Genomic DNA, 26,740 nt, shown 5'->3' on the forward strand with positions numbered 1-26,740 from the left:
TCAGATGATCTCGTCAAGCGGGCAGAAACCATTGGGAGCAGGCGGTCCCTCAGGTATCCCAGGCCCAAACCGTTAAGGGATTTAAAGATCAAAACCAGCACCTTGAATTGGACCCAGAAACACACTGGTAGCCAGTGCAGCTCTTTCAAAATGGGTGTGATGTGATTACACCAGGCAGCTCCAGACAGAACTCTAGCTGCCGCATTTTGTACAAGCTGTAGTTTCCGGATATTCTTCAAGAGCAGCCCCACGTACAGCACACTGCAGTAATCCAGCCGTGACGTGACTAAGGCATGGGTAACTGTGGCCAGATCTGCCTTCTCGAGAAAGGGACGCAGCTGGCGCACTAGCCAAAGCCGTGCAAAGGCACCCCTGGCCACCGCCTCCACCTGAGCTTCCAAAAGCAGAGCTGGGTCCAGTAGTACCCCCAAGCTGCATACTTGCTCCTTCAAGGGGAGTGCAACCCCATCCAGAACTGGTAAAATCTCCTCATCCCGATTGGCTCTCCTGCTGACCAACATTACCTCCATCTTGTCTGGATTCAATCTCAGTTTATTAGCCCACATCCAGCTCATCACGGCCTCCAATCCCCGATTCAGGACATCCACCACCTCCCTAGGATCAGGTGACAAGGAGAGATAGAGCTGAGTGCCATCCGCATATTGCTGACAACTCAGTCCAAGTCTCCGGATGACCTCTCCCAGCGGCTTCATGTAGATCTTAAAAAGCATGGGGGACAAAATTGAACCCTGCGGGACCCCACAGACCAATGGCCACGGGGCCGAGCAGTAGTCCCCCAGCACCACCTTATGGACCCTCCCCCCAAGAAAGGAACGGAGCCACTCTAACACAGTACCTCCAATTCCCATACTCAAGAGGCGGTCCAGAAGGATACCATGGTCAATGGTATCGAATGCCGCCAAGAGGTCCAGCAGAACCAACAGGGACACACTCCTGTTTAGCTCCCAGTGAAGGTCATCCACTAGAGCGACCAAGGCAGTTTCAGTCCCATATCCGGGGCGGAAGCCAGATTGAAAAGGGTCCAGATAATTCGTATCATCCAAGACCCTCTGCAGCTGGGACGCCACCACATGCTCTATCACCTTGCCCCCAAAGGGAAGGTTAGATACAGGTCTATAGTTGTCCAGGTTGGAGGGCTTTTTTAATAGTGGTCTTACCACCGCCTCCTTGAGGCATGATGGCATCCTGCCCTCCCTTAATGAAGCATTAATGTTCACCTCCAACCATCTGCCTGTACCCCTCCCAGGCAGCTTTTATTAGCCATGAAGGGCAAGGGTCAAAAGCGCATGATGTCGCCCACACACTGCACAGGAACTTGTCCACATCCTCAGGCTGCACCAACTGAAAAGAATCTAACACAACTAGACCAGTTGGTACCAAAGGCACATCTGCCGGAACTGCCAAAAATCTGGAGTCCAGGTCAGCACGGATGCGAGCGACTTTATCTGCAAAGTGGCAAGCAAACTGATCACAATGAGCTGTACATGATTCCTCCCCCATTATCTGGGGGGGATGTGTGGAGCAATGTTTTTACCACACGAAACAGCTCTGTTTGTCTGCACTGAGCAGATGCAATGGAGACGGAGAAAAAACATTTCACCGTCACGGAGTAGTCCCCAAAATGGGCTCTAGCCCGTGTTCAACCGGATTTGGCACAACTCTTCCTCCAGCATCGTTCTAGCCGTCCAAGTTGTTTCATCGCCCTAAGCGATGAATGAGTTCTTTGCATCTGTCTTCATGGCAGAGCATACTGAGTATATACCAGTTCCTGAACCAGGCTTTTTAGGGATGGAGGCTACAGAGCTGAGTCAGATAGAAGTGACAAGATATGATGTTCTTAACTGTCTGGAAAAATTGAAAGCTAACAAATCACCAGGGCCAGATGGCATCCATCCAAGAGTCCTCAAAGAACTCAAGTGTCAAATTGCTGACCTCCTTGCTAAAATATATAACTTATCCCTGAAATCGGGCTCTGTACCAGAGGACTGGAGAGCAGCAAATGTAACACCGATTTTTTAAAAAGGGATCTGGGGCGATCCAGGAAATTACTGGCTGGTTTCCCTAACATCCGTTCCAGGCAAATTGATGGAAAGCATCCTCAAGGATAAAATTGTAAAGCACCTAGAAGAACAGGCCCTACTGGGAGTCAGCCAGCATGGCTTCCGCAAAGGTAAATCTTGCCTCACAAAACTTTTGGAGTTCTTTGAGAGTGTCAACAACTGTGTGGATCAAGGTGATCCAGTTGACATAGTATACCTGGACTTCCAAAAAGCTTTTGACAAAGTTCCTCATCAAAGACTCCTGAGGAAACTTAGCAGTCATGGGATAAGGCGACAAGTACATGTGTGGATTGCTAACTGGTTGAAAGACAGGAAACAAAGGGTAGGTATAAATGGAGAGTTTTCACAATAGAGTGAAGTAAGAAGTGGGGTCCCCCAGGGATCTGTACTGGGACCAGTGCTTTTTAATTTATTCATAAATGATCTAGAAGCAGGGGTAAGCAGCGAGGTGGCCAAATTTGCAGATGATACTAAACTCTTCCGCGTAGTGAAATCCCAAACAGATTGTGAGCAGCTCAAAAAGGATCTCTCCAAACTGGGGGAGTGGGCGACAAAATGGCAAATGCGGTTCAATGTTAGCAAGTGTAAAGTGATGCACATTGGGACAAAAAATCCCAACTATATGCTGATGGGATCTGAGCTGTCAGTGACTGACCAGGAGAGGGATCTTGGGGTCGTGGCTGACAGCTCGTTGAAAGTGTCGACTCAATGTGCGGCAGCTGTGAAAAAGGCCAATTCCATGCTAGGGATCATTATGAAGGGGACTGAAAATAAAACGCTAATATTATAATGCCCTTATACAAAACTATGGTCGACCACACTTGGAGTACTGCGTACAATTCTGGTCACCACATCTTAAAAAGGACATTGTCGAACTGGAAAAGGTACAGGAGAGGGCAACCAAGATGATCAGGGGCCTAGAGCACCTTTCTTATGAAGCAAGACTACAACACCTGGGGCTTTTTAGTTTAGAAAAAAGATGACTGCGGGGAGACATGATAGAGGTCTATAAAATCATGCATGGTGTGGAAAAAGTGGAGAGAGAGAGATTCTTTTCCCTCTCACACAACACTAGAACCAGGGGTCACTCCATGAAATTGATTGCCAGGAGGTCTAGGACCAACAAACGGAAGTACTTTTTCATACAACGTATGATCCACTTGTGGAACTCTCTGCCACAGGATGTGGTGACAGCCAACAGCCTGGATGGCTTTAAGAGGGGTTTGGATGACTTCATGCAGGAGAGGTCTATCAATGGCTACCAGTCAAAGGGCTGTGGGCCAACTCCAGCCTCAAAGGCAGGATGCCTCTGAGTACCAGTTGCAGGGGAGTAATGGCAGGAGAGAGGGCACGCCCTCAACTCCTGCCTGTGGCTTCCAGAGGCATCTGGTGGGCCACTGTGCAAAACAGGATGCCAGATTAGAAGGGCCTTGGGCCTGATCCAGCAGGGCTGTTCTTATGGGAGGTTCGAGGGTAGGGGGTGTCATACTTTAAGCGTGGGGGAGGGTGTACTTACTGCTCCCTCCACTTCCCCCCTGCCAGTGCTCGGTTTTTTTAAAGTCCTTCAGGATGGCAGCATACCTCCATGCTGCCCCGTCCCCTCTTTGGCAAGAAGTGGTCGAAAGCGGCTTATACGCTGCCACCCTGAAGGACTTTACAAAAACCAAGCGCCGGTCAGGGGGGAAGCAGAGGGAGTGGCAGGGGCACCCTCCCCAGCCTTAAAGTCTGACACCCCCTACCCTTGAAACTCCCAGTGTTTGAACCCGCAAAAGGGCCTCTGAACAGGTTTGTGCACATCTCTACTGCCCTGCGCTGGTCTATATCTGCAATGATAAACTATAGAAGGGCAGATAATAGAGGTGTGAAGCAGCAAGTGGGGCAGAGCTCCATGGCTCTGCCCAGGTCACATCATGCAACACCCCACTAGCAGCAGCAGCAAATTCCCTTGATAGGACTGGGCTGCCCATCAGCACTCTTTGCAAGGACAGAAATGCATCACTTGGAGGTTACTAGATCTCTAGACAGAGCACCCCCTTTCCATTCACCAAAACAATTAATATTCCAGCTCTGAATTCTCACGTGAATGCAATTAAATCAGGTTCTATTACTAGGGACGTGCACAAACCATCGGTTGGATGGTTCAGTGGCGGGGGTTACCTTTAAGGAACAGGGAGGGTGCCCTTAACCACATCCCCCCACTGTGTTTTCCCCACTGGTGCTGCTGCCAATACTGCTGGTGCGGGACTACTACATACCTCCTTGCAGCCCCAGTTAGCATAAAACCGGAAGTGCCCTGACCGGGGCTGCAAGGACATATGTAGCAGCCCCGCGCCAGCGGTTTGGGCAGCAGCACCAGGGTGGGGCAGGGCTGGGGAGTGGGTAAGGGCACCCCACCTGCTCCTTAACGGCAACTCCCCCACCGCCAAACCAGTCCAAATGCTGGACCTCCGAACTGGTCTGGCGGTCCGGAAAAGGACTGCCAAACCAGTTTGTGCACATCCCTATCTATTACTCTATTAACCTTCAGGTACAACAGCTTAGCATACTACCTTAAAATGGCAATTAGTTAACATTAGATCAAAATGAATTAAAATTTTCAAAGTTTATTTTCCTGAACAATCTGGGACTGCCACATGAACTTCTAACACCGAGAACCATTGCTGCTCAGCAGATTCTATAAGTGAATTAACTTATATTGAAGAATATATATTGAACAAAGTTGATCAGTCTACGAAGGAAATATAATAGGAACATCCAGATTTGTGTATCAAGTTTATTAACAACATAAGAAAAGCCCTGCTGGATCAGGCGAAAGGCTCATCTAGTCCAGCATCCTGCTTTTCGCAGGCCAACCAAGTGCATCTAGAAAACCTGCAAGTGGGGGAAAGAGGGCAATGCCCCCTCCCATTGGTGTCCCCTGGCACCTGGTGCTCAGGGGCATGTCCCCTCTGATCCTGATGGAAATATACAACTATCAAGACTAGTAGCCATTGACAGCCCTATTCTCATGAATTTGTTTAATCCTCTTTTAAACCCATCTAGATTGGTGGCCATCACATCTGGTGGCAGTGAATTCCAACTACATGTTGTGTAAAGAACTACTTTATTTTGTCTATCCTGAATCTCCCAGCATTTAACTTCAGTGGGTGCCCCCGGGTTTTAATGTTAGAAAAACGTATCTTTATCCACCTGATCCACACTGTGCATAATTTTATACATCTCTTTCATGCCCCCACTTATCTGTCTCCTTTCTAAACTCAAAAGGCCCAAATGCTGCAGTCTTTTTTCATAGGGGAGTTGCTGCAGGCCCCTGATTATTTTGGTTACCCTTCTCCAGGGGTGTAGCTAGGGGAGAGGGGGCCCGTATTCATCCCTATATCTTGGCTCCCACAGAGTGAGGGAGATAATGAAGAAAATAGGGCGGGATGGAGCTGGAGGGCCCTCAGGAGCTGGGGACCCGTGTTCTTTGAACCCTTTCGCTCAATTATAGCTAGGCCCCTGCCCTTCTCTGTATCTTTTCCAATTCTAAAATATTCTTCTTAAGGTGCAGTGACCAAAGCTGTATACAGGACTCCAGGTGCCGTTGTACCACAGATTTATATAAGGGTTTTGGCAGTTTTATTTTCAGTCTCTTTCCAAATGATGCTTAGCAAGGTCCTCTCAGCTTTCAGTTGCAAATTGTCTGTGTTTAGGGAGCAGGAATTCTCTAACCAACCTTTCCACCTTCTCGCTCTACATTATAGGCATGGGCATTGCTTCAGAGTTGGGGGAGGAGGGAAGTATATTCACTCCACTCTTTCACCTATCAGCGGGAGCCAGAAGTCTGAGCTCCTCTCCCTGCTGATCGTCTCCTGTTCGGCAGCCCCTGTCTTAAATAAAGCCCTACATTTAGGACATCCGTACCCCCTCCCAGCTTGCACCTTCTTCCCTGGCCAGGCAAGTGGATAGGCCACCCAATCCCTGGCCTCCAAAGGAGACTTGTTCTCCAACTCCACCCCCTTCATCAGCATTTTTACACCTGTTTGCAGCTGTGGAGCTGTCATTGCTATTCCATCCCTACCATTCTGCTGCCTCTTGGGCTGCACCTGCCCACCCCCAGCAGCTGTTGCACGCCTCTCTGAGCCCTTTCTGACTCCTGAAAGATAATTACTGGAGTTGTCCTGGCATCTGGAGCCCCCTGCTTCTCTCAGCACACTGCCATCTGACTGGGTCAACAACCCTGTCTCACGGAAGAGGGTAGGAAATCCCGACACAAATAAAATAATCTTGGTTACTGATCAACACTGCATTATACTCACTTGCCAGCAGATACAATGTGCACTCTCCTCCTTCAGCACCCTTATCAACAGACTATCTTCCTCTTCTTTCAACATCATCAGAAGCCAAAAAAAATATGCCCTATGCATTATCTGTACTGATTTTTAAAGATACTTTCATTTTTGAGCAAAGTATGTATTAAAGCTCTTAAATCTACATCTACCCCAGAAAATTCAAAACAGAGAGCTTCTTTAAGCACAAGGATTCTAACAATGCAAGTTGCGAACAGCGCCTTCCTCACTGAAGTAAAGCAGAAGTTGCTTTAGAAAGACCCCATTCATAAGGTCAACTAGGGATGTGCATGAACCTGTCACGCCGCAGGTAAGCGGCAAGCGGGATTTTTTTAAAAAGAGGAGAGCAGGTCCTCACCTGCTTTCCACCGCAGCATGCAGCTTCCGCCTGCGACGGTGCTGCCCCCAAGAACCTGCGTGCAGCACTGGCACACACATGGTATCCGCGCATGCAGTTTGTGCACATCCCTAAGGTCAACAAAATGAAAAATACTAATACTTGTTGTGAGCAGTTTTGAAGCCCCTAAACCTATTCTGCATTAAAGACCCCATGCATTATTGTTCCAAACCATTCTAGAACAATATATTCCCATGCACACTAGCTATTCACACCTCAGTGTCAAAATGGAATCTGCCCTCATCTACAAGCCACATTCTAAATCTTGTAATCAATGTTCACCTTAGAGTGAGAGGAGGAGAGCAACAGATGAGGAGTTCGGCATATTGCTTTTTATATTATTTTCTCTCAAATGCCAGCACAAAGGTATTCACACTTCAGCTCAGACAATGCTCACAGATGCGTTATAACCAAAACAAATACAGATCAGGAATAAACATTTGGGTGGCCAGGTGATAAGGGCTTTCTGCTCTTTGCCTGCTTCTATATGATTATTGCTCTTATTGCTTCTCCATACAGAGTGAAGATTTATTGCTTTGCTATCACTTTCAAATAAATAGTAGATATCACGCCAAGGAGCGCCAGTTAATTTAAAGCAGATGTCCTCACTAGTGGTACCTCGCCAGACAATCCTCGAGTACATTTAGGGTGGAGAGGATTTTCTGACAGCAGATGGTTAACTGCACTTGTGGAGCGACATGCAGCTGATTACGCCTTTTGTATTACGTTAGCAAACAAACAATTACCACTTGCAAGAAAGCAAAAGGCTTTCACATTTTATTGTACAATAAAAATAAATACTAATATGCCAAACACGCGTCTGCCTGCCCGCTCCCCACTCCAACTGCCCACTATTTAATTATGGTTAGAGGTTTCTTTTCATTTAGCTCTACTTTCTGAGTTTACACTACCATGAGATGTTGAGCACCAGCAATCTAGTGGCATAAATCCAGACGAGCGTTGCAATAATGTAACATTGTTGTGCTAGCATAAGGACACAGTGCAACATTATTGCACAAAGAAAGGAACCTCTGTTTCCGATCCGCTTTTTCACTAGTGTATATGTGCCAGAGAAGGTCTTCTGCTAGCAGTTGTGCAACACTGTGGAGCACTACAAACTGCTTAGAGATATGTATCTTCTTGCATAATGTTAGCACAGCACTAACCTGGAAGTAAGTTACTGCTACCTACTTTCAGGCTAATGCTGCCCTATAAAGTATTTAAAGGGTCAATTCTGCAGTAATAAATAAATGTAAAGTGGCATACATCATAGCATACAATACACTGCTATATTAAATACTGGGTTTCTCAGTTCAGGTTGCATGGATCAGGTCTACACATACGTCCCACTGCAGGCAGGAATCTCTCCCAGTCCTATCTTGGAGATGCCAGGGAAGGAACTCGGAACCTAGATGCTCTTCCCAGAGCGGCTCCATCCTCTAAAGGGAATATCTTACAGGGCTCACACTTCTAGTATCCCTTTCATATGCAATCAGGGCAGACCCTGCTTAGCTAAGGGGACAAGTCATGCTTGCTACCACAAGACCAACTCCCTTAGCACCAGGTCCCCCATCAAAGAGTCTGTTTATTCTGGTCCCTATTAGGTTTAGTAGCCTGCCCTTTATTTTTTTTGTTCAAAACTCTTGTTCCTTTGATACAAGCAGTATTGCCTTCTGAAATCTTTTCTTTCCTGATGCCTAAATGTAGAATGTTGTTCTCGTCGGTCGTATGACTGATAACGGGATGTCATAATATTTGAGGCTGTTTATGTCATAAAAGTCTTTGCCATGTATTCTGATTTACTCCATTGTAGAGTCAGCACTTTAGGAGAAAAGCCCTTTTCCATCATATGGCAAATGCTCCACTCTATCATGCATGTCCTGCTGCAAATTGGTAGATTGTAACCATGCATGGTGACATACTGTTACTGCCGTCATCATGGCTCTTGAGTCAGTCTCTGCTAAGTGTTTGAATGTGCTGAGCAGTTGTCGTAACAGCTGTAGTTTTTTCATAGGTCTGTGCAAACCTATCCTGAAATTCCTCTAGTGTCATTGAGTTTGAATCCTGGAAAAGTATGTCTCATAATTAACGTCCATATCTTGCAAGACGTGCAGCATAATTAGCAATCTTTATAGCAGGCTTGAGGTGGAATATGTTTTCCTTCCTAAAACATCAATTTTTCTCCCTTCCTTTTCAGCTGGAGTTGTAGGATGCTGTCCATCTTTTGGAAGTTAGTATTGGATGGTGCATCACGTACATACTTTCCTCTTCCTGGATTCTATACAATCCCTCTGATCTTTTAGACGTTAATATAGAGGTCTGTAAAACCTCCCATGCAGACTGTGCCGCTTTGGTAATAACAGGCAGCATGGGAAGTGCCACTGGATGTGAAGCCCTTGCCTTAGCCATCATATTGTAGACCGGATCCTTCAGATCTACCTCAGGCTGTTTTATTTCTAAGCCCAATGCCTCAGCCATATCTCTTATCTGAGCATGATAGGCTTTTAGTTCCTCTGTGGGTGATAGCAAAGTTTTTGAGGTACTTCTGCTGGTGGGTCAGCAGGATAATCTCCTCCGCCATAATCTGTGTCTGTGGAATCTGTAGTGTATCCATCTCTCTCAACATTATCATCACTCACTGGAGGCACTACAGGAGGTGCTCTCTTTTTTACCACTATCTTTGGTTGAGAAGGCAGTTGTGGTTCTTTTGGAGGATTACTTATCCCCTGCAGTTGTGGAGCAGAGGGTTGTACTGGTTGTACAGGTTGTGCTAGAGGCATCATCATTTGGCAAGCTATTGATGTAGTAGCCTGCACTGTTGATGGCAAACAGACTGGCACTGATGCAGTACAGACCCGTAATTGTGCTTCATGTTGTACTAAGCACTGATTGGGTATGAACCGGAGTATGAGCCAGAGATAGCAGCAAAAATCTCCTCTTTTCTGCCTCCGAGATGCTGGTTGATGATGCTTGTATGTTCTCTAGTGTCAACTTCGACACTGTTGCTGTAGTGCCCCTGTTTGATATCGTTGCAAGTATCGAGGACTCCTGTTCCAACTCCGACACAATTATCGATGGGGATGGCAAGTTGTTCGACACTGTTGTCTGGGCTTCTTGTAAAGAAGTTGGAGATGGTGTACTCCTTTTGGAATCCATTTTGCTATAGAGTTTCTTTGGTGGGGAAGCCTCTTCTCCCTCCTCAGAAGCGTGTCCCTGCTTCTTATGCCTGTGGTGTTTTTTCAACACTGTTTCTGGCTGTTTAAATTCTGGTTCCTTGGTGGTTTTAGACTGCACATTTGCAGAACCCACCTGATGCATTTCCTTTGCGCTCGATACTGTGCTCGACACCAACCCCAATGTCGACGGGTAACCCGGTTTCAGAGCCGCATCATGTAGCCGCTCTGAGTCAAAGCACTCAATTCTTCAGCATTTGTTTGGAGAATGAGCAACAAATTTTACATGTCGATGGATTATGTTGCTCCCCTAAACACAGTAAACATGCGTCATGGTTGTCTATTGATGGCAACTTTGCTCAGCATTCGACACAGAGTTTGAATGTTGTTTTTGCCGTAGTAGGTCTTGATGCCATTATGAGATAGTGGTGTGCCACACAGCAAGCTCGTGGCATGCTCAATTTTTCTCTCATCAAGTTTAGTCCACTAAGCTACTAAATTGTCATGTAGCAGTCCAAAGTTTGAAATCCAAGCAATTCCCAATAGTAGTTTTATCTGATCATAAAGAATCTATTCACACCGAGGAGCTATGAGACCGAAGTGTTGATGCTTAGGCGGCCGAATAGAAACTGAGTAAGAGGATGCCCCAACTGCCAAAAATAATGGAAGCACAGTGCATGTGCAGGGCAGACAGGGCGTCACGAGGAGCTAGTCAATCAATCTGCGAGGTTCCTGCGCAGGTGCAGAACCCATTCATAATTAATGCAACGAATCACAATCCAAATCTTGAGTTTCTAACAGTCAAGCACAGAACAGTCATTGAAAAAAATGAACAGAAAATAAAATACAAATTCAACACAAATTAAGTACTATGAAAAGAAAATCCTTTTAGCTTCTTTAAACACAATACATTTTAAAAAATAGGATTTATTTTTTTTAAAGAAAAAGAAAAGAATTCTTACCCTTGGGCTGATTACAGTCAGGAAGGACGGCAGCTCTGTGATTTGACAACACTGTTTCCATGAGGTAGGTGATCGTTGATGAACGATGTAATCAGAATAGCCAATTACTGCTTTACAGTGGTTCGTGAACACAAGGTTCTAGAAATCAACACAATTCAAGATGTTTGCACAATTTAAAAAATATTTTATCATAATAATTATATTCTATGTCAGAAAGAATACAAATGAATAATTAAAAATATTTTCCTTTGAAGCATGAACCTCCCTCCACACCTCCTGAGACCACCACATTTAATTTACTTTTAAAAAATTATATTCATGCATAGCTACATGGGATGGAATATAATTATGGACAGCTAAGAAAGTAACTCAGATGAACAAAGACAACACTTAATATCCTTTGGCTTGAGAGATTAGTTCCAATTCAAAATACAAATTCAGTTCAACACGTAGGGCTACAAAGTAAAGGGAGAATTCCAAAAATCAAGAGGGTGACCACTAGTGGAGGTATTGATCCACTTGCGGTTTCCTGGATCCCCTTCTGTAACACCCTGTGTTGCGCACATATCATACTGCTACTGAAGATCCCTGACCCTCAGCCATTACTTTTCTTTGGGGGCGGGAATCAATAGGGACGAAGGGATAGGGAAGAATGTCTTTGCTGGAGCATGTTGTGCCAATGATACTGCAAATGCAAAATTTGTAAGGACACAGTGTGAACCCTGTAAATACCAATTAGCTGATTAGAAAAGGGGAATCAGCCCATAAAGCATGGCTGGTATACAGATCATTCCAACTGACAAAAGGTCCAAATAATGGTGTATCAACATAGGGAATGTTAACAGTGAGACATTCATGCCGGGGGCGTGGGCGCGGGGGGAGAGTTCACATAGACCTTCGCTGTCTCAACCAAAACATACTAGTTGATGTTTAACTCTAACATCAACTAACATTAACTCTAACACAAGTGGCTCTAAATCGTCATGTCATCTAAAACTGCCCATGGGGATCTAAAACAACGGTGGTGTTGCAGAATAGGGTTGGTGTGCTACTACTTAAAACTGCACAATCACAGTTTTGCATGATGCTACACCCATTAGAAATAATGGAAACTAGCTGGGCTGGGCACAGAGCATCTGCGCCTCTAGTCCCCGTCCCCCCACCGTTTTCTCCCATGCCCATTGCCGTTTTCTTTGCCTGTCCGCCACCACCATTTTCTTCCCCGCCCAGCCGCAAGCCTGTTTGGCGCTGCAGCTTTCCTCTCCCCCTACCGGCAGCTCGCTCGCAAACTCTCGCGAGATATGCTACACATGGGATTAGTCAGGGTATGCTTTAGAGAAATAAAGATGGATAGCTGTGCAAATAGTAGTGCAACAACTCTGTTCAGCAACACTGTGGACACCACAGTGGCGCAGGGAGTTTGGAACTGCCCATGTTAGCCTGCACTGAACGTCAGCCTCTAGTTTCAATGAATAACTGTTTGCAATTGAAGATTGTGTCATGCATCCTCGTTGAGGGAATAGTACTTGAAATATATCAAAACCCTGCCCAAGTTTCCTTTAAACATTATTAATTCTAGGCAACGAATATAGACAGCATGACCAAAGAGCAAATCCAATGAGTAGAAAAGTTGTATACAAACTATGGCTCACGCAAACTACAGTACACAGTCTGGGAGTGCTTCTGGATCCAAACAGCTCTCTGGTGACTCAGGTTAAGGCAGAGGCCAGAAGTGCTATCAGCTTTGGCTATATGCCAGCTGTGTCTGTTTCTTGAGATAAACTTCAGAACAGTAGTGCATATGCTGGTAACCTCCACACTAGAATACTGCAATGAGCTCTATATGAGGCTGCCTTAGTATTATTATTATTGTTGCTATTATTATTAAACTTATTTTTATATCACCCCAAACTCACATCTCTGGGCAGTTTACAACAAGCAAGCAAACAGAAAAAGTTAAAACATTACAACCATTTAAATTTTAAAACATTGTTAAAACTGTTAAAACAGTACTTATTTAAATGTAGTCTGGAAACTGCAACTGGTACAAAATGCAGAAGCAAGGCTTGTCATCAGGTCATCTCGATGAGACCATGCTACACCTATACTAAAAGAACTGCACTGGCCACCAATATGTTTCCAGGTAAAAAACAAGGTGCTGTTTACAACCTATAAAGTCCTGAGCAGTGTAGGCCCAGAGTATTGAGCCCCATCTCCTATTGAGATAATCTGGAGAAGTTTGTCTTGAGTTGCAACCAGTTCATCTGGTGACTACTCAAGGACAGGCCTTCTCTATTGCCACCCTGTGGCTTCAGAATGCACTCCCTGCCAAAATAAGAGTCTCACCATCTCCGACAGCTTTTAAAAGGGGTGTTAATACACATTTATTTACCCAGGCTTTTAATTAAGACTTATAGAATCTATCATTGTTTTAAAAAGTTTTAATATTTTAACTTTGTTTTTAATCTGGGTTGTTTCATTGTAAACTGCTCAGACACATGCGTTTTGGTTACAAATATGCTATATACTAAATAAATGGCCAAACACTCTTGCAACAGGAGTACAAGTATCTAGCTTAAAGACTCAACTCTTCCCACACCATATACTAGCAGGGGCAATTTTCCAAAGTGGAGTTGTAGGAAGCTAACAAAGCAGAGATAGTTAACCGTTTGTGCTGCTAACACCTGGGTTCTAACTCATGGTGCAACCACACAAGAACTATATGGGAAGGACTGGCCTTAGAGAATTTTAACTGCTACAGATCTGGGGCAAAGTAAATGACCCCTTTCCTACCAGTAGATGCTGGAGTTGGGAAAGGAAGTTATTACCCTCTACCACCTATGTGAGACAGAGCACAAGTGCATCCTTTCCCCCCTGATGGACAGTGTGCAGATTAAGAGGCAGAGGCTCCTTTCCTGCATATTTGCTGTTAGTTTGGTGAAGAGCCTCCCCTTCTCTGACAACTTTTAAAAAGTCTCTAAAGACTTATTTTTCGCCCAAGTTTTTTTTAGCTTCACTGTGGTTTTAAATAGTTTTAAGGTTTTAATTTTTAATCTGTTTTATGTTGTTGTAAACCACCCAGAAATGGAAGTTTGGTTCAGTCTACAAATTTGAGAGATAAATAAATAAATAAGCCCCACCCCTTTCAGTATTATTCTGTTTTTGCTATTACAGGAGAACCTTGTTACTCATGAGGATTCTGTTCCTCAGTTACTGCTGCTAGTAACGGAACCACAAGTAATGAGTCATTATTGCTATGGAGAAAGGGTGGCTAGGTTCCAGGGTGTAGGGAAAACGAGGGGAAAGTCCAAAAAATGGCAAAATAACCCGGAAAAACTTGCTGTGGTGTGCTCCGTGGGGTCTGTATGTTGCCAGGAATTCCGCATGTACCCAGGAATTGCCCAAAATGCCCCGCAAAACCACGAAAAATGGTGGGGAAAAGTAAAAAAGGTCCATTTTCGCAAGTAAAGGAGTCATTTTGTAAGGAAAGGAGGCAACCCTGAGACAAAATGGCAGGTGGAAGTGACCTCCGCTGTCACTTCCAGCTCTCGAGAACCTGCGGATATGTGGGTTTTAACCCCTTCATATCCGCAGGTACTGAAAAAGGGTGTCAATGAGACACCTCGCGGATACGCGGAACTGTATTGTCCCATTTCCTTGTCGATATGTGTTCCACAGATCTTTCTGAGTTCACTGGAATTTGTGCATTATAGGTTTTCTAGTTTTTACACAAGAAATCTCTACCTTCTCAAGGGGGTTGGCATAGGGAAAGAATTTAGAATGATTCACAAGCAAAACTTTCAAACTGTTATGAAATACTCTGAGTAGATTACTGAAAATTAAGCCCACAACTCACACTTAAATTGTAATAAGAGCTGAAAATCAGCACCATTGAAGAGTGTACAATAAACAATCCTAACATTCACAACTGAAACCAGTCAAACACACTTTTAAAAATCAAATAAGCTTTTTCCAAAATTCCTCAACTTAAAATTAAGAAATGAAACAACAAAAAGAAAATAATGTCTTTGAACAACAGTATTACAATACTGAGTGCAACAATACGTTTAAAAACAACATCAAAACAACCAAATATGCTCTTTGATGTGATTAACTGTTCCACTTCAGCTATTTCATTTCCTACATTCAGGGCTGTGTGTATGCTGCAGTGCTGCAAGAGTGTGGTAATGGGCACATAATTCAGCTTCCTGGGAATACCAGCTTTGGTTCAGTTTTTTTTTTTTTTTTTAAGCAACTTTCTAGCCCCTATGGTTGTGAAGATGTGCATCAGTGTGTGAACACCATCTGCTCAAATATAAGGCTTCTGAAATATAAGAAGCCAGAGAAGTGGCTAAATGAGATTTTCAGTGTTTGTGGCTTCGGTGTCTTCGCTCCACCCACAGCTAGCAAAATTAGAATAAATTATATAAAGTAATAAATACTGAAGAAGTATGAAAAATAGGAGAAAAGATGCAAATATTTTTGATTTGCATAATGCATACATGCTACAGAATTTGGATTGCCTGGCAACAAATTTTATTTTACTATTAGCATGGAGTACACAAGCCCTGGCTAGATTAAATTAATTCCGATACTGTTCTGAGTGACTCATTGGTTGGTTTGCATGGTTTTCCATCATAAAGGAATAAAATCCCCCTATTTCCCATTCAATTCAAACTATTTACACTTGCACATAACTGAAAAGTATTGCTTACCTGCAGCAAAGTACAGCTGTGCAAATTGGGAGGAGAGAGTGTAAAATTGACATCCAGCAATAAATCTTTGTTCTTCAGACATTGAGACTTGTGGTGGTGATCTTCTGGCTCTGTCCAGAAGCGCAAGTGGTGGAGCCTATAGGTGGCTTTCAGAGACAGGAAAAGAGCTAACCATCTGAAACAAACCACAGCAGACATTCTTATTCACAGCTTTGTGAACAGGAACCTAATTTTACAGAAAGGCTGTAATTGTCCTACTCTCTCAAGAAGCATACTTAAAAGATACAGTACTACTTTTTAAGAACTGTGAAGAGAAGGTTATTGAAGAAAACCCTTCATTGTTGGACCTTGGCTTTTATTATAGGACAGATTCTTCAATCTCTAAGGAACTCAATCCTCTCGCATCAGACTTTCAAGCCAACTATTTTAATTGTAAGCCACCCAGAGATACAAGTTTTGGGCAATATAGAAATAAAAACAAACAAATAACCACCTCTCCCCCTCAATTCCAATTTTCTACAAAAAAAAATTCAATGTGTCCATTATAAGAAGAACAGCTTTTTTCAGATCAGGAGATGCTGAATTATCAATACCATCTCAGAAAAAAATAAGGTTTCATGTAGCAGACGCTCAGAACAGCTATGTGTAGATCATTAAGCAAAATAGCTTAGCATGATATAGGACACAAGTCCTGAAACTCCCAGACACTGGCTTCTTTGCTTAAATATGGACTCTTTGTAGCAAATGGTTTTACTGTGCATGTGTAAAGTCCCCCAGTAAAAATGACTCCCTCTTTTTGCTAAAGACAGCAAAGCATATTTGGATATATTCTACCAGTAAAATTTTGCACTAGGCATTATGTAAGTGTCTATTTATTTTGCTTCCAAGAGTTATGTTTTCAACCATGAACTTTTTGCTAAGGACAAAGAAAAGGAGAAAATGGTAACCACACATTACAAACAGCCCAATTCCATGCACGTTTACTTAGAAGCAAGGTCCACTGAATTCAATCAGGCTTATTCCCATATAAGTGTGCAGAGAACTGCATTCTTAGATTTTTATCTCCCTGCATCTTAAATGGGATATTATTAGTATGACCAGTTTCATGTCTGGTTGCAGATTTTGTGCTTTACCAATACCGGCATGGAATATACACAACTATCCCCTAAAAGCAACAAGCAAAGGCAAATCAGGCACCTATTTTTACAGCCTATCCAAATGCAAGTCTGTTTTGGTATTCAAACTGGCTTTCCTCACCTCGCTAGATGTCCCTGATGCATGAGGTTTGCCATCTCTGCTGGAGAAACATCAATAAATCGTAGAAAAGAGAAACAACTTTCTTCCTCGGTGCCTGAAATATAAAAAAAACAAGGTTGAGAAAAGACACCTGCAAGAGACACACAATAGTCCTGAAAGATGTTAATTCCATCTTCCCGATGCTTTAGATGTTACAGAGGAGAAGCAGCTTGTCAGTTAACTAAAGCTGTCAAGATAGAAGATGGGACACAGAAATGTATACTCATCAGCAAAAAAAACCCACATCTGCCTACTTAGATAACTGCACTGACTTGTACAGAGAACAGAAATGACCTTCCACTTTAACAAACTAACCCAACCCAAAATATCACAGTGTAACTAGTGGGATTGAGATTACTGTCTTGACTGTGGGTTTTTTTTTAATGTGGCAAGTGGTTGCCTGTGATTTCTGGGGGCTTTTAATGCATTATGGAGGCAGAGAAGAAATAAAGAGGCAAAATGGAAGGAAACAGAGAATGGCTGCAGCAGGAATAGGAGTCAGAAAGAACAGGATATTTATTGAATGGGATGTGGGAGTGGTCACACAAGCTTCCCTTCCCCTCTCTCCTTGGGAAACGGGCAAGACTGGCCTTCATTTTCAGCAAACCTTTCCCCTTCCTCCATACAAACCAATGGAACAAACCACACATCTGTAATCAGGAGACCCACTGATTGTGGAATTGCAAGGGCAGGGGAGAGAAAAGAATGGACACACCTGTAGCCAGTGTTGGCTAGCTCTCTTGCCCAACGATGGGGGATTGGAGATTAGCCTATAACTACCCATCATTGAGGAATCTAGGGAAGGATTCTTAAGAAGTAGTCTAATCATTGGTTCCTCCAACAAGGAGGCACCCAACCCTCCCTCAGTGATGAGTTAATAGTATTAACTAGGCCACCTCCAACAATTTTCCTGTAAGATAGAAGCAGCCAATTTAGGCAAGGATCCGGAGAATAAGTGGTTGGCCACACTGCCCCAAGTAGTTTGTCCACGTCATTAGATATCACAGATTGAAACTGACCCAATCTAATACTGCAAGAGGGATTGATGGACAACCACCTTAATACACTCAGCAAAAATAGTGGAGTCCAAGTCAGCCCCGAATGGGGATTAGGCAGCAGTATTGCTCAAAAGGATTTAGGGGTGACGGTAGATAAAATAAAGAGGAGTCCACAATGTGATGCTGTGGTGTGAATGATGAATACAATTTTAGGATTTATATTAAGACCCCAAAAGTAAAAGTACCAGTTGTGCAGCCTAAGATTAGATCACATTTTAAGAAGCCTTCCCTAAATCCCTAAGTGATGGATAGTTATAGGTCGGTCTCCAATCTCCCATGGTTGGGGCAAGATGCTTAAGAGAGTGGTGGCTAACCAGCTCCAGGCAGTTTTGGAGGAAACCCATTATCTAGACCCATTTCAAATTGGCTTTAGAGCTGGCTATGGGGTTGAGTCAATCCTTGGTCAGCCTGATGGATGACCTTTACCTGGGAACTGACAGAGCGAGTGTGACTCTGTTGGTTCTTTTGGATCTCTAAGTGGCATTCAATAACACCGACCATGGTATCCTTCTGGATCACCTGGGGGAGTTGAGGATAGGAGGCACTGCTTTACAGTGGTTCCGCTCCTACCTCTCGGGCAGATTCCAGATGGTGGAGCTTGGTGATGGTTGCTCTTCAAAACAGGAGCTATTATATGGAGTCCCTCAGGGCTCCATTCGGTCACCAATGCTTTTTAATATCTACATGAAACTGCTGGGTGAGGTCATCAGGAGATTTGGTGCAGGGTGTTATCAGTATGCTGATGACACCCAAATCTATTTCTCCTTATCATCATCATCATCATCATCATGAAATGGCATTCACTCCTGTGCCTGCCTACAGGCAGTAATGGGCTAGATGAGGGATAACCAATTGAAGCTGAATCCAAGCAAGATGGGGGTGCTCATTGTGGGGGAATCAGAATTTAGGGGATGAGTTAGATCTTCCTGTGCTGGTTGGGGTTACACTCACCCAGAAGGAACAAGTACACAGCTTGAGAGTGTTCTTGGATCCAGGTCTCACCCTGGTATCTCAGATGGAGGCTATGGCCAGGAGCACTTTCCATCAGCTTTGAGATGAAGATGATCGTTGAAGACAACAATTTCAAAACAGTGGTGCCATCAACGGTTAACCTCCAGGCTTGACTATTGCAATGCGCTCTACGTGGGGCTGCCTTTGTACGTAGTTTGGAAAAACAGGTTGCTTACCTGTAACTGATGATCTGGTAGTGATCCGTTGACATCTATTAGAATGGGTTCTGTGCCTGCACGGAAGCCTTTCGGTGTTGAGTTTCTACAGCTCCTTTTTGGCGCCTGCGCCCCACTCCAAGTGACCACATGGCTATTTAAGGTGGGAGGAAGTGCAGGCACCTCAGTTCCTTGGAGACCGCCGAAGCAGTATGACGAGTCGATGTAGGCAAGTTCTACTGTGCAAAGGTATGTTCTGCTACGGAAGAGTGGTCCGGAAGGGTCTAATGGATATCAACAGATCACTACCAGATCATCAGTTACAGGTAAGCAACCTGTTTATCTGGTACGTGATCCATTGAATCTATTAGAATGGGTGTTTGGTTAGCTCTTAAAGGAGGAGGGAGCAGTAGACCTATTGCAACACCCTTTTTAGCACTGCTATCCCAAAGCTCGCCTCCGCGGCAGGACATAAATCAATTGCGTAATGTTTCACGAACGGTATTTCAGAAGACCAAGTGGCTGCTTTACAAATGTCCTGGAATGATATGCCGGACAAGAAGGCCACGGATGCACCATAAGCCCTTGTGGGATGTGCCCTTATGGATCATGGTGCCTTTACCTTCTGTGAAGTGTAGGCCTATTGAATGGCCTCCACTAACCAATGCGAAAGACGCTGTCTGGACAGGGCACGACTCATCGTGGCGCCTTTGTAAGATATAAATAGCTTCTTTGATTTTCTGAATGATCTAGTCCTTGAGAGATAATAAAGTAGCGCCCTTCAGACATCCAAGGAATGGAGTGCCTTTTCTAATGGTGTGGCAGGAGACCTAAAGAAGGTAGGAAGCACAATGTCTTGGTTGATATAGAAGGTGGTTACTATTTTAGGTAAGAAGGCAATGTTCAGGCATAGGAGAACCTTATCTGGGTAGAACTGGGTGTTAGGCATATCCTTAATGCAGTCAGTTCACTCACTCTGCGCGCAGCAGTGATGGCAACCAAGAGGGCAGTCTTGAAGAATAGATGTTGTAGTGTCGCCATACTCATTGGTTCAAAAGGCGGTTCCGTCAGAGCAGAAAGGACCAGCGAGATGCTCCATTGCTCCAGCGGTCGATGTACTTACTGGTGGATACAGGTTAGTGAGGCCTCTCAAAAAACTCTTACTTAACGGATGGGGAAACAATGTCTTGCCTTCCGAGTCTGGATGCTTGGAAGACAGGGCAGCGAGATGAACCCTTACTGACACGTTGGAGAGACCAGAGTTCTTTAGGGATGTGAGATAAAGCAAGACTTCCCGAATGGTAGTTTTCCTGGGATGTAACCCAAATCTCCTAGTGTAGGTCACAAACCTTTCCCACTTACTGGTGTAGTTCTTATGGGTAGACAGTTTGCGCTTATTCAGTAGGATCGTCCTTAACAGCTTATTCTCTATGCTGTCAGCTAGAGAGTGAGAACTTCCAGGTGAAGTATCTGTCCGTCCTCTTGGATAAGGAGATCCAGAGCAAATGTGGAAACCACACTTGGCGTGACCACCACAGTGTGATCAAAATGCGCCACACATTGCCGTTTAGGAGCCGAGCCACTACCCTGCTCACAAGCGGCAAGGGGGGAAACATGTAAGTCTGATATAGGGACCAGTCCAATAGGAAAGCGGCCCCCAACAATTGTGGATTGTGTCCAAGATAGGGGTACAGTTTCAGCCCCTTCGTTCGTAAGCAGGTTACCACCACCGCCATGCACTTTGTAAAGACACATGGGGCAGTGCAAAGTCTGAATGGTAGAACTTGGTACTGGTAAACCGCATTCTGGAGCAGAACAGTGTGCACTTTGTGTTGTGCCTTGTAGCAAACAAGTCCACCTGTGGTTGTCCCCATAGACCGAAGATCCCGTTCAGGTACTTGCTGTTCAGCTCCCACTCGTGCCTGGTCTCCACAGAGAAGGATCGGCTGAGTCCATCTGCTAGTACATTGTCCTTACCCTTGATGTGGATTGCCATTGGTGTAATGCTGTTCCTGATGAACCAATGCCAAATCTGAAGGCTCAGGACACTCAGGGACCTGGAGACTGTCCCTCCTTGTCTGTTTAGGTAGGCTATGGCTGTAGTGTTTTCTTGCTGTAGCTGTACAACTCGGCCCCGCAGCATTGGAAGGAAGGCCTTCATTGACTTAAAAACTGCTAACAGTTCTAGAAAATTTATATGCAGTTGGCACTGAGTGCGCGTCCAGAGGCCTTGAGTCGTGGTGGCATTACAATGACCACCCCACCCTCACAGGGAAGCACCCGTCATGACCCAAACTGATGGGGGTTGGGCTTGAAAGGGCACCCCTCTAAGTAGGTTGGTCTTCTGCGTCCACCAGGAGAGCGAGCATAGGACTGGAATGGGAACCAGTAGGCGTTTTACTGAGGTGTCCTGGAGCAGGTTGAAGGACGAGAGTAACCACATCTGCAACTTCCTCATCTTCAGATGGGTGTATTGAACAGTAGACTTGCAAGAGGCCATCAGGCCCAATAGGCGTTGTACTTGACGAGCTGGCTGCAAAGGATTGTCTTGAAAATGTTGAATGAGTGACACAATGGTCTGGTAACGATCCTCTGGTAGGAACGCCCTTCCCAGGGTAGCATTTAGCACAGCCCCAATATACGAGATGATGGGCACCGGTGTGAGGTTGGATTTTTTTCCAGGTGATCTGTATTCCTAGATCCTGAAGAAGCCGCAACACGTATTGTATTTGCGAATGTAACTCGTTTTCGTCTCTTGATGACAGGAGCCAATCATCAAGAAAGGGGTACAGTTTCAGCCCCTTCGTTCGTAAGCAGGCTACCACCACCGCCATGCACTTTGTAAAGACAGGTGGGGCAGTGCAAAGTCTGAATTGGTAAGTCCGAATTGGTAAGAATTGGTAAGTCCGAATTGGTACTGGTAAACCGCATTTCCTACAGTGAACCGTAGATACTTCCGGAAGGATGGATGGATCCTTATGTGAAAGTAGGCATCCTTTAAGTCTAATGTCACTAGCCACTGCTCTTGATGCAGAAGCTGTAGGATATCTTGTAATGTTTTATGCAATACTTCTTCACTTGGGCTTATTTGTTCAGATGTCTTAAGTCCATAATTGGTCGAATCCCTCCATCCTTTTTCTGGATTTGGAAATAATGGGAGTAAAACCCCTCCCGTCTCTGTGCCCATCACACTTGCACGATTGCTTTCTTGCACAAGAGTTCTTGTACCTCTTGACATAAGGCAGGCATTGCCTTCGTGAAGCGGATGCCCTGAAACTGTGGGCGAGCTTTGAACTCTATTGCGTAACCGTATGTGATAATTTTCAGTACCCAGTGATCTGATGTTATGTGGCGCCATGCTTACACAAGCCTTGCCAACCTGATGGAGTTGGTGGCTAGTGGGGTTGGCTGGGTCTTCTTGTTGTTTGCTGGTCCCATGTTCTCCCTGATGTTCTGAGTAGGCGAGCAAAGGTGCGGTCCTAGGTGATGCAATGGGCTGTCCTGAATCTCAAAGTCGCTGCTTGTTTTCCTCTGCCTGCTTTCGTTGGCCCGTTCAAAATTTTCCCTTCTGTTGAGTATTATGTTTATTGTAGGGCTGGTAAGATTTGCGGTAGTCCAGGTGGTCCTGTTGCCTATATGTTGGACGAGGACGATAAAATGACCTCTGTTTCCCCCAATAGGATGTTGAGGCAGATGCAGAAGTTGTAAAAGTTTTGGCCATAAACTTTGATTTTTTCATTTTTTCCATCGTTGCATCCGTCTCCTCTGAGAAAAGGCCCATTCCGTCAAAAGGCAACCCCTCTATTTTGTCTTTCATGTCCTGCTGTAGGGCAGAAGATCGTAGCCATGCATGTCATCTCAGAGTTATTGCTGTAGTGATGGATCTGGACTCTGATTCCGCCAGATGCTTAGTCGTGCTCAGTTCTTGGCAGGTGAGGTCAGCTGCTTTTTGCAATGTCTTACGGAATCTACTCTTAAGCTCTTCTGGTGACAGTGCATCCAAGTCCTTTTCCAGATTCTCCCATGCAGGCAGAGTAATTTGCCACTTTAACAGAGAGACAGGAGGTAGAGTATAACTGTCTTCCCATAATGTCCAGTTTTCTCCCCTCCTTATCAGCTGGGGTCGTATGCCTTCTCCCTGACCTTGAACTAGTTGCACAATCAATGACCAGGGAGTTTGGGATTGGATGTTTGAACAGGTATATCTTATCTTGTTCTTGTACCCGATATAGGCCCTTCAAGCGTTTTGATGTAGGAGTAGATGTGTGTGGTACTTGCCATGCACATTGTGCTGCATTAGATTATGGATAGCAGCAGTAAAGCAACTGATTGGGCAGACTGGGACCACCGCATGAAAATGTAGACTGGGTCGTCTATGGTTTTTAGTTGAGAAGACAGATCCAGACCCAGCACAGAAGCCATCTGTTTCACATGCGGGTGGTATGCTTTCAGCTCTTCCGTTGCCGAAACATGGGCCGGAGTAGCCACATCTGGAGATGAATCCGTCTCCATGGTCTCCACATTCGATTCAAAATCAGAAGAGCCATGGTGACTGTCTCCAGAGACGTCATCAGACCGGGTCCGACTTGATGGCAGTGCACCCGGCGACGCAGGGGGCGGAGGAACCAATGCTGTCAAGAGTTCAGTTTGTGCCACCGAGGTGGCAAAAAATTTCAACGTTGTTTGGGAACAGCTAGCGGCAATAATAGGCAGAGGAGTTCGAGTGGAAGCCATTTTCAGCATTTTTACAGGCATGGCAGGAGCATCACCTGCTGACAGTGGGCGTATGTGAAGCGGCATAGGGCCTATTTCAGGCTGTTGAACCAAGGAGTCTGCTGACTGTCAAATCACAGAGTCTGCTGGCCTCCACGCCCGGTCCCCTTGGAAGTCATAAGCCACCCCCGGCGAGGTGGTACCTGGCAAGGCCATATCTTTTGACAGTGTTACAATGTGGCAAAAACCACAAGTGTGCCATGGTGTAGAAGTGGCGAGTTGCATAGACATCAGCAACCCAGGAACTGGGGTAGAAACAGGCGCTTGGTCATCATCAGGGCATGGAAACCCGTGAAAAGTTGAAGGAGTAGTTGTTGTTGAGTCCAGCATCTTTAGAAGAGGTTCTAAAGGAGCCGCCTCCGCATCGGAGAGATCATCTTCTTCCAAAGAGAAGGTCATGGGAGCCCGGAATCAAGGAGTCACGGTGGTGATGTTAGCTGGTGTGTTCAATACCAATGGCAGTTCCCCTTCCCTCGACGTCGAGGGGGACCCGATAGGAATCAGAGCAGGCCCCAGATCACAGGCAGACGGTATCGTGGCCATCAATGCCGGCGCAGCGGTCGTTACTATCTCCCTCAAAGCCGACGAGATTGATAAAAATGGCACTGGGTCTCTCAATGTTTATTATGGTTTTACTTGTTGACTCTATGGAGACGTTCCTCTCGGCATCGATGTTGACGTCGATGTTGAGCAGCATGGTGTTTTCAGTCTCGATAGAGCTGATTCATCCAACGCTGACTGTGCTGTCGATGCCAAAACAAAGACCACCTCTTGAGCCAACTTCAGCGATGGCGTCGAACTTGAGTTAGACAATTTTCGTGCCTGTTTTGCGGGTTTTTCTATGGTTGCCATTTTGTCAGCCAGCCTTTTTAAGGACTTAGGAGTTGTATTGGCGGGTGCAGATGTTTTAGACTGGGCCAAACCCAGGGCCCTCAAGCCTTGTGGAGATTTGGATGAGGTGGAGGGTGCAGTTAAGGTATCATCATAAAGTGCCGCCCTTAAGCGAAGTTCTCGATTCCTCCTTGTCTGCTTTGAAAAAGACTGACAAACATTGCAGGCCGAAGTTACGTGGGCTTCCCCCAAGCGCAATAGGCATAAGCTGTGGCTGTCCTGAGAGGGCAATTTCGCCTTACACTTAGTGCAGCACTTGAATGTTTTCTTCTCTTTAGGGGTATCCATTGTAATCACTCCTTAAACAGTCCGTGGTCAAACAGCCAGAAATCTGTCCACTCTTTCAACGATCAAAATCAGCAGGCAAGGGCAGAAAACAGAAACTGTCCAAGGTCAAATCTAGCAATCAGTCAGTCCAAATCACAAATCCAGAGAATAGCAAAATAACAGTCCGAAGTCACAACAAAGTCAATCAGCAGAACTTTTTGAATAAGATTTAGCAAGGAATCAAAACGAAGGAGCCACAGAAATCGCAAGCGATCCCTATGGTGGTCGTAAAGGAACTGACATGCCTACGCTTCCTTCTGCCTTCAATAGCCATGAGGGGCGGGGTGCCGACGCCGAAAAGGAGCTGTAGAAACTCAACACCAAGAGGCTTCCATGCAGGCGCAGAACCCATTCTAATGGATTCAATGGAACATGTACCAGATACTTCAGTTAGTTCAAAATGCAACAACCTGACTGGTCTCTGGGATAACTCAGAGAGACCATATTATGCCTGTTTTAAAGCAGTTGCATTGGCTGCCAATGTGTTTCCAGGCAAAATACAAAGTGCTGGTTATTGCCTTTATAGCCCTGGGCTGGGCTGCCTTAGAGAGCACCTTCTTCTGCATAATCTCCACTGCACATTGAGGTCATCTGTCCACAGTTTAGGCTCACTGTTGGCCTTTAAGAGAGCCCTAAAAACTTAATTGTTTGGCCCGGCCTTCCAAGGTTTTAAAATTGTTTTAAACTGTTTTAATTGGTTTTAAATTGTTTTAAAATTGTTTTTATATTGTTTTAAGCAGTGTGCTTTAAATCGTGTTTGTTTTTATGTCTTTTAAAATTTGTTGTGCACCACCCACAGCCTTTGGATGGGGTGGTCTATCAATGAAACAAGTAACTAAGTAATGATCTTCATAATTGGAAAACATTCAAAAGAAGAGCTATGAAAAACATAAAGGATCCGGAAAGCAAATAGTACAAGGAAACTCTAGAGAGACTGAAGTGGGAGAGGCAGTGGTGGCATACACCAATCGTTTTCAAATATTTGAGAGGCTGCGATAAAGATGAATAGCAACAGTTCACTACATCCACAGAAGACAAGGTGAGAAACAAAAAAATTCAACTGCAGGCAAGTAATTTAAGTTAAACATTAAGAACTTCTGAAGCACAAAGCAGTTCAACAATGAAACAGGTTAACTAGAACCATCATGGCACTGCCTCCCTTGGAAGTTTAAACTTGGAAGGAGAAAACTCCAAACAAATCCACTATTTCCAGTAAAACTGCATTTAATTCTATCTGCTAACTTCACCCTAATATTTTTCAAGGACCTTAACCTACCCTTCCTATGGAAGAGAGACTGCTGGATGTAGTCTGGAGCAAAAGGAGAAAGCAAAAACTGCAACCACCTAAAAACAAAAATAAAGAATTAAAATGTGTCAGTTTAAACAAGTGCCTGTTAATCTTAGTGCAACTTTGTTTGCTACCTTCCTCCTTCCTTCAAGGAGCTCAATGCACGGTTTTAGCCAAATCACCACCCTGTAAGATCACTCAGACAGCATGGATCTGAACCCTGGTTTTCCTATATCCAAACGCCAAGATCATAAGTTTGAAGATGTACAGAGAGCCAAGATAATG

The 26,740-nt window shown here is 44.8% G+C and overlaps 1 protein-coding gene across 6 annotated transcripts in view; it reads right to left on the bottom strand.

Annotated features, from left to right (window-relative positions):
• The window catches only part of INO80 (INO80 complex ATPase subunit), a 139,544-nt gene that overhangs the window by 44,353 nt on the left and 68,451 nt on the right, over positions 1-26,740 (bottom strand). For all 6 annotated transcript variants that reach the window (XM_053285801.1, XM_053285802.1, XM_053285803.1 and 3 more), the window contains 4 exons: positions 26,444-26,511; positions 16,914-17,007; positions 15,657-15,831; positions 10,942-11,079 (listed from right to left, as the gene is read on the bottom strand). In XM_053285801.1, coding sequence (XP_053141776.1) covers positions 10,942-11,079; positions 15,657-15,831; positions 16,914-17,007; positions 26,444-26,511 — 475 coding nt within the window. The remainder of the gene's footprint in view (positions 1-10,941; positions 11,080-15,656; positions 15,832-16,913; positions 17,008-26,443; positions 26,512-26,740) is intronic.

Source organism: Hemicordylus capensis, chromosome 1 (genome assembly GCF_027244095.1).
Source record: "Hemicordylus capensis ecotype Gifberg chromosome 1, rHemCap1.1.pri, whole genome shotgun sequence".
Lineage (NCBI taxonomy): Eukaryota > Metazoa > Chordata > Lepidosauria > Squamata > Cordylidae > Hemicordylus > Hemicordylus capensis.